The sequence below is a fragment of the Hyperoodon ampullatus genome, assembly GCF_949752795.1.
Source record: "Hyperoodon ampullatus genome assembly, chromosome: 19".
In the NCBI taxonomy this organism is placed as follows: Eukaryota; Metazoa; Chordata; class Mammalia; order Artiodactyla; family Ziphiidae; genus Hyperoodon; species Hyperoodon ampullatus.
The window spans coordinates 30,419,026-30,427,216 of NC_136932.1; the positions used below are offsets into that span (position 1 = coordinate 30,419,026).

Below are 8,191 nucleotides of genomic sequence, written 5' to 3' on the forward strand. Positions count from 1 at the left end.
ACTCTCAACCACTGCGCCGCCAGGGAAGCCCCGTCACGTGTCTTTGAGAAGGGGTCCGTGGGGGCCCCAGAGTCTCCTGCCAGCTGAGGCCAGAGGCCCAAGGGCCCAGGCGCGAAACTGTGAGCGGCGCGGCGCCTTTAAGAGCCAAACGGAATGCACCAAAACAGAGCGGCCGCGCGCTCACTGGCCGCGCGCTGCACGTGACCGCACAGCTGATTTCCTGCCCCCCCTTTTTGTTGCTGCCGCCGCCGAGTGTCAGTTTCTGCGCCGCCGCCTGCGGTCGGCCCACGGAACGGGTCCGCGTGCCTCTCGCGGAGCCCGCCGCGCGCCCGCAGCCCGGGTCCCAGCGCCCATGGCGCACTCGCCGGCCGCCGTGGCGCCGGGAGCGCCGGAGCAGGGCTGCCCCATCCGCGTGGAGCACGACCGTAGGCGCCGCCAGTTCACCGTCCGGCTCAACGGTAACACGGGGCCCGGCCCGCCCCCGCCTTTTGTCTGCGCGCCGCGGGGCTGGGGGCGCGCTCGCGGGCCGGGTGGAGGCGGGCTGCCGGGAGAGTCGAGCCCGCGCCGGGCGCCCGGGGTGGAGAGGGCCCCGGGGAGGCGGAGGCAGGCGCCAGGCAGCTCCGATCCCGCCTCGGCCCCGGGGAACCCGCACCTGCTTGGCCTGGCTGTTTTCCGGGCTGCTGCCGAGGTCCTGGGGATAGTGGTGAGCCACCACCTCCCCTTTCCTCGGTGTTCAATGGCTTCTGGCTGCCCCTGGGAACCTTAGCTTTTCTGCACCAAGGGGATTGGAAGAATCCTCTGGGCCGACCCGGGGCTAACAGACAGAGGGACTTCTGCCTGGGAGGGGCGGGGGGTGTAGAGGGATGGTGTCGCCATCAGACCCCAGAGGCTCTGGGACTTTGGCTAAGTTGCCTCATCTCTGTGCGCGCCAGTTTCTCCGTCTCTACAATTGGGTACACCAGCGCATAACTCCTGGCTGGTGGTAAGGACCAGATGCCCCAGTAAGAGTAAGGTTCAGAACAGCGCCTGCGGCAGGTAGTAAATGTTAGTGAACATTGACTGAGTATTATTATTATTATTATTATTATTATTATTATTATTATTATTATTATTATTATTTTGGCCCAGAGGCGCAGCGTGCGGGATCTTAGTTCCCCCACCAGGGATGGAACGCGTGCCCCCTGAAGTGGAAGCACTGGAAGTGCAGAGTCTTAACCACTGGACCGCCAGGAAAGTCCCTGGGCATTACTTTTAAACCAGAAGCAAAGTCAAGTCCTCATTTCCTTTAAAGAAAGCTTCCACCACTTACTAGCCCGCACTCCCTCCGCCTAAGAGGTCTGGGGGTGGAAAGTGGAATTATGAAATGGAGGAGTGAACTTTCATCCCTGTGTCCCACCACTTCTGCCTTAATAACTTTTTCTTCCCTCCCAGCTGGGCCCCCTGTGGCAGTGTCCAAGCTGGAAGGGCCCTTATGGGCCGCTGTGCCCATTTCTGAGGAGGGAAGGGGCAGGCTTCCTGAGGTGGGGGGGATGTGCAGAGCCCGGATGGGGTCCTACCTGGGCCCACTCCTCCCACCTGCACTTGGACAGCCGGGAGGGGCTGGGGCCTGGGGCGCGGACCCTCCTCAGAACCCCCCTTTGGGCTGTGCTGTGCATTGAGCACATCCCTGTCACAACATCCTTGTGACCTGGGCATCACCACCGCAGCTCAGGGGAGTAAGCCGAGGCCGGCGCAGGGGAGGAGCGCAGGCCGGAACTCAAACACGCGTCTTTCCACCTGGAGGCATGTACTTCCACCGCCATGCTGCCTGCAGTGGCCCGGCTGGCTGGCCGGCCGTGACTCTCCGGGCCCCGCTGCTCTCGTTGGACGAGGCCCCATGGCTTTTCAAATCCTCTTTCTGAGGCTCCAGAGAGGGCTTAGATTCCTTTGGGGGGGCTCAGGAGGCCCTAGACACTCAGAGAAAGAAGAAAAAGGGAATGTTTGGGGTTTTCCTTCTTTCTTTCCCTAGTGAGTACAGCCAAAGGACACCCCTCTAGACTTGGCTGAGGTCAGAGCTGGACGTGACCAGCCATCTTTCTAAACTTGCCCCTCTGTTGCCTACTGCTCAGATGGCTAACTGTAGAGTGGACCGGGATGTCCAGCCAAGCCCAGGAGTAGCTCCTCACCAGCCCGCGAGGTGGGGGCTGTGCAGCCAGGCCGGACCTAGTCTGGGTGTATATAGGGGGCGGGGAGTCATCTGTGCCCAAGCCCCCACCCCACCCCAGCTGGGGAGGGGAACGGCCTGCCGTGGTGTCTCCTGACCTGCAGGCAGGCCCCGGAGGCCAGCTCACTGCGCCCAGTGAGAGATGTGGACACTGAGGCCGAGAGGCAGAGCGGCCCTGGGGCTCCAGGTGCAGGTGTGTACCGGCCATCCCCCAGCAGGCTCCAGGTCTGGGAAGGGAAGAGGTTTGAGCAGCTGTGTGCATGCAGTCCTCAGGAGGCCCCACGCAGGCGGAGTCGTTTTATCCTCAGCCTTGTTGGTGGGGGGTGGCGGTGTTGTCTGAACTGCTCTGCCCATTTTACAGAGGAGGAAGCTGAGGCAGGGAAAGTGACTGACCTGCCCAGGGGCTTGCACCTTGGAGGTAGAAGAACTAGGATTCATTCCACAAGTGTTTATTGAACACCTACTATGTGTTGCGAAACGTTGTTGTAGGTGCTGGGGGCTCCTGGGACCGACCGTCTGGGGGGCAGTGGACGATAAGGTGTAGAGCATCCTAGAGAGCAAGACTGGTGAGAAATAAGGTTGGGTGTCAGGAAAGGGCTCTTTGTTTGTTTGTTTGTTTCGGCTGCGCTGCGCGTCATGTGGGATCTTAGTTCCCTGACTAGGGATCCAACCCGTGGCCCCTGCATTGGAAGCGCAGAGTCTTAACCATTGGACCACCAGGGAGGTCTCAAGGGCTGTTGTTTAGAGTCAGGTGTCTGGGAGGGCCGCCCTGGGAAGGAGGCAAGGAAGCGAGCTACAGTGGGAACGGCAATCCATGTGGAAGGGGAGGCAAGTGCAAAGGCCCTAGGATGCCTGGTGTGTATCGGGAGCGGCAGGGACGGGAGGACGGAGAGGCTGCATAGCAGAGGAAGTCAAGAGGTCTTGGGGGCAGGTGGTGCGGGACCGTGGAAGGCATTGTGAGGACTTGACTCCGGGTGAGGTGGGTGCCTGGGAGGGTCCTGAGCAGAGGGCGGGTGGGATGTCCTGGGCTCCCTCTGGCTGCTCTGGGGCAAGACAGGAACAAGGATGGCTACTGCTCTGGAGCAGGCGGTGTGAGAGGAGGGGAGAGATCCCAGCTCCTGGATGGTTGCTGAAAGAAGCGTGGATGGGTCTTGCTGATGTGGGCTGTGAGAGAACGCAGGTGCCCAGGCTTGTCTGGTCCCCAGATCCAGGGTCTGGAAAGCTAGCTTGTATCACCATTTCATCAGTGGGGAAACCTCAAAGCCAGAACTGAGCTCCCACCCCTGGGCGGCCCCACCCTTGGCCTTTGCTTTCCCCTCTCAGCCAGCGCCGAGTGTCCCATTTGCTCCAAGAAGCGTCATTTGGGGGTCCTGGAACCCAGCGCCTTCCACATCCTCCCCAGCCCCCACTTTGCAGATGGGAAGACTGAGGCCCTGGGGGCAGCAGGGCTGAAAGCGCAGCAGAGGCCTCCTACATTCAGATCCCAGTTCCCGGGCAGGAGGCCCCAGCTCGAGCCACGTTGTGCCCCCAGGGCACCCTCATGCCCTTCTCGTCCTGGGATGCATGCTAGAGCGGGTCCCTGGGCAGGGTGCCTGGGGGGTGGGGATGGGACCAGCTGGGCCTGTGGGTGGGCTTCCTGGGCGGCCCTCAGGGTCTGCCCTCTCACGCTTCCCAGCTCTGAGCCACCAGCACGTGGCCCCTGCAGGTGGAGATGCCCAGAGAAGCCAGGCGCTGCTGCCCGCCCTGGGCTCCCTCGCCCACTTGTCCTTGGCCAGCTACCTCCCAGAGGGCGCAGAGGGCCTGGGTTCTGGCTTTGCCTCTGCCTCAGCCTCATCGTCTGTATAACAGGCGTTTTGATCTGCTGGGCCTGCTCTCGGAACTGGTGCAGGCAGGGCGGAGACCGAGGGAAGGTCTCCTCGTTTGCCAGGTTGCTTTAACTTTTCTCAAAACCAGTCACAGCCCATGATCTCGACGTGACTCTCAGGCCCAGGAGGGAGGTAGCGGTTGTCCCAGACCTGGTGAGGTCTGAGGTCTCCTGGCAGAGCTGGGACTGGAAGCCGGGGCCCTGGCTGGCTCCATGGCCCCCAGATGGCAAGTACTGGCCCAGCCCGGAGAAGGGCCTGGGGTCCAGCCAGGCTGCCATGAGCAGAGGCTGTGGGATCCACGGACCCAGATGCCGGGGATGGGGTGGCCGTGGTGCCCAGGGGGGCAGGTCAGGGGGGTCTCCGGCGGGAGGCGCCAGGCAGAGGGAGCACCCGACCGAGGCTGGGTGGACGTGAGGGGCCACGAGGAGGCCCCTGAGCAGAGGACGGACAGGATGTGACTCAGCTTCCACGGGGGGCGCAGGGGCCGGCGGAGGTATGAAGTGGCTAGATTCCGGGCATGTTTTGAAAGCTGTGCCCACGGGCCTGCCAGAGGTCAGAGCAGAGGCTGAGAGACGTATGAGAAGGGCCTCGGGGGGTGGCCGTCTCCAGGCAGCGTGGGGCAGTGGGGACTGGGCGGCCTCTGCGGTCACTGAGGCCCAGGTGTTCCAGGGCTGTCCGCTGGCGTCTGGCTCCTCCGCAGCCCAGGGAGGTGTGGGGCGGGGAGAGGGGTCAGCGTCGCGCCCTTTCCCTCACACGCAGCCACGTCTGCCCCGCGGCCCGATACCCTTCTGCTCCTCTCAGCCGCAAGACCCGGGGCCCCAGACAGCTCCACACATGCCGAGCTGCTCCAGAGCCTCGGTTTCCCTGTTTGTCGACGGGGCTGTGAGAACCCTGCCCATTTTGTAAGGTTCTCGTGAGGATTGGTGTGTGCAGGGGCTGAGTGCGCCCCACCAATGTGAGCTGCAGCTGTCCTGTCCTGGTGTCCCCAAGGGCGTGGGGTCGGGCTCCGGGGAGGCACTGGGCGTACAGGAGCCACGAACCGGCCTCCAGCTCCTGCTGTGCATCTGGCACAGAGAACAGCAGGAGTTTGTGGGGCAGGTATTTCTTGGGCATCTGCCACGGCCCGGGCACCGGGGATGTGGTGGTGACCGAGCCCCTGGGACCACCAGGAGCTGGCGGGGTGGAGGGGCAGAGAATCCCCCAGGCCATCCTGGGATCTGGTCCATCTGTGGCCCAAGTGGTCACTCAGGAATGCTGACGGAGGCGATGGGTGAGCAAGTGAGCGGGACCGGGAGCAGGCTGACAAGGGCTCCATACCCCGCCCCCTCTCTGCAGGGGGGCCACGGTGCAGAAGCGGAGGTCTGCGCAGTGCCTATGAAGCCCCGAAGTGGCCTGCTGCCCTGCGTATAAACATTCTGCCTCGGGGCCTTTACGCTGGCTGTGCCCTCTGCCCACCCCCTCCCCTGCTCTTCCCTCAGACGTCTGCTGCTCCCCAGTTACCCCTCAGCTCAGAGGTTTCCTCCTGGGAGGTCTCCCCTGACTACCCTGGCTAAATGCCCGTCTCCCCTGGCCCAGATTATTTTTTCCTTCATACACTTGAAACTTCCTGAAATAGTAACCCACGGAGTTGTCCTCAGCTCCTGAAACAGTGTCTGGGCCTTAGTGAACTTTTGTCAAGGGGAACAGGTGGACAGATGGGTGGATGGGATGCCTGGGCAGGTAGATGGGCAGGCAAATGGGGGCCGGATGGGTGGGTGGGTGTGTGGTTGGATGGACAGACAGACAGGCGGATGAGGAACTGAAGACTTGGGTTGGAGGAACTCCAGTTAAATGTTTTTCCAGCAGGAAAACAGGGTAGACCAGAGTGCCAGGCCTGAGAGGGCATGAAGGCCAGGTTGCTCTGCCTCCTGTGCCTGGCGTGGCTTTCCTGTGTGCCCCTCCTTCTGCCCTTCCCCAGGGTCCGGTGGGTGGTCCTGCTCTCTTGTCTTTTCAGGCTCTGGTTTAGTTGGCGACTTGCTGAGCTCTGCTCTTCATCCAGCGCTGGGCCTGGGGCTCCGAGACCCTCGGGCAGGTGCTCCGGTGGGGATGCAGAGAGCTGGGCTTTGGGGGCGCCGGGGGCCCTGGGATGCTGGCACCCTAATGAGGAATGTTCTGTTACATCCATACTTTATGGACGCGGAACTGAGACGCAGAGAGGCTCTTCCAGAACCAGCTCCCCAGCCGGGTTCCAAACGCCTGCACCTCCAAGGTCCAGGCCTCCGTGCCGGCTCGGGCCTCACCCTCCAACCACCCTCCCCACAGGGTGTCACGACCGGGCTGTCCTGCTCTACGAGTACGTGGGCAAGCGGATTGTGGACCTGCAGCACACGGAGGTCCCCGACGCCTACCGCGGGCGTGGCATCGCCAAGCACCTGGCCAAGGTAGGGGCGTGGGGGCTGCCCCCCACTCACAGGAGACCACGCCCCGGGGGCCGGGCCCCGCCCTCCCGCGGCTGCGGCCGCCTCGCCCCCTTCCCCTCCTCTCGGGGCCGGGCCCCGCCCTCCTCCCGCGGCTGCGGCCGCCTCGCCCCCTTCCCTCCCTCTCCGGGCCAGGCCCCGCCCTCCTCCTGCGGCTGCTGCCGCCTCATCCTCTTCCCCTCCTCTCGGGGCCGGGCCTCCGGGCCCCCACCACCACACGCACACACCTGCCTGGTGTGTGCTCACTGCCGGGACCCCATGTCTGGCACGTAGTAGGTGCTCCGTGAACCCTTGCTGAACAGGTGGACAGACATTGGAGTGACTTGGCTCTTGTCCCTGCATCCCCAGCCGCTAGGAGAGCAGCTTGGGCTTCAAGGGGCTTTGACCTGGAGCAGAGCTCGGCCTTGCGTTCCCCCGACGGCTGCTGGGGCCCAGCCCCTCCCCCTGCTGCCCCGCTGCTCCCTCCGCCCCCTCCCCCGGCCCCCTCCCCCCCCCGGCGGGGGACAGGTGTCTTTCAGTAGCAGCTCGAGCTGGTCTGTGGGCCCACCCCGTTACAAGCGAGGAACCCAGAGTTGCTACCTGGGTAACAGGAGAAGGGATCTGCCAGGGGTGAGGGCGCTTATCTGCAAAATGGGAGAAGAGCCTGGAATCCTGTCACTAGAGGCTCTCGGGTTGAAACCCAGGGTCAGGTGTGGGCCGCTGGGGGGGGGGGGCTGGACGGTCAGACGGCCGACCAGGAGCCCAGGCGCCTAGTTGGCCCTCGGCCTTTGTCATCAGACCCTCCAGCTACACCCAGACTGTGCTGTACTGTTTCAGCAAACGTTTATTGTGCACCAGTGTGTACAGGGCACTGGGGCAGGGAGGTGCACCAGACCCACCAGGACGACAACTGCACGCTGACACCCCCACCCCCGGCTGCTGCTCTTGGGATCCCTGTGAAAACTGAGTGACCTCTGCCAGGGGCGGAGGGAGCCCCGGGTGCCCTGACCCAGCCCATAGGGGAGGCTCCTGGAGGAGTGTCCAGTGAAGAATTAGCGGAGAAGAGGAGTTTGGTGGGCACCCCGGCTCGCTGTGGAGACGGGCGGGCGGGGTTCTCCCAGGGCAGATCCGACCCTGGCCTCTCTCTTCCCTGCCTTGTTCCTCCGGCAATTCACCAGAGCTTCCTGCCCCGGCTTCCCGACTGTAACGGGGGTGGTGGCAGCACCCTGGCTCCATCGGAGACCCCAGGGAAAGCCCGGGGCCTGAGGGGCTGGGCCTCTGAGCCGAGGTGCCGCTGGGGGCCCTGACCGCTCTTCTCTCTGCCCGGCTGCCAGGCCGCTCTGGACTTCGTAGTGGAGGAGGACCTGAGGGCCCATGTCACGTGCTGGTACATCCAGAAGTTCGTCAAGGAAAACCCCCTGCCGCAGTACCTGGAGCGCCTGCAGCCGTAGCCCCGGCCCCGCGGGGCCCGAGCCCGCCCACCAGACCCTCCCTCCGGGCCTCGCCCCGGCCTCTGCGTGCTCTCAGGAACCCTGGTCTCCACGGGGACAGACTCAGAGTTATTTTTGTAAGGACGCTCGTCTGTGGCCGTGGCCCAGCTGCCGTGGCGAACGGGGCCCGGCTGTTCCTGCTCTGCAGACACCGTGAGGGCCCGCAGTCAGGACCGGAACGTGGACAGGGGCGTCCCT

The 8,191-nt window shown here is 63.9% G+C and overlaps 1 protein-coding gene across 1 annotated transcript; it reads left to right on the plus strand.

The window, feature by feature from the left end:
• Positions 1-352: 352 nt before the first annotated feature.
• On the plus strand, positions 353-7,981 carry NATD1 (N-acetyltransferase domain containing 1; the record flags this gene model as incomplete). Its single annotated transcript, XM_079724660.1, has 3 exons — positions 353-458; positions 6,370-6,488; positions 7,838-7,981. The coding sequence occupies 3 exons, from the start codon at positions 353-355 to the stop codon at positions 7,952-7,954; spliced, it is 342 nt and encodes a 113-aa protein (XP_079580786.1). The 3' UTR covers positions 7,955-7,981.
• Positions 7,982-8,191: the final 210 nt, after the last annotated feature.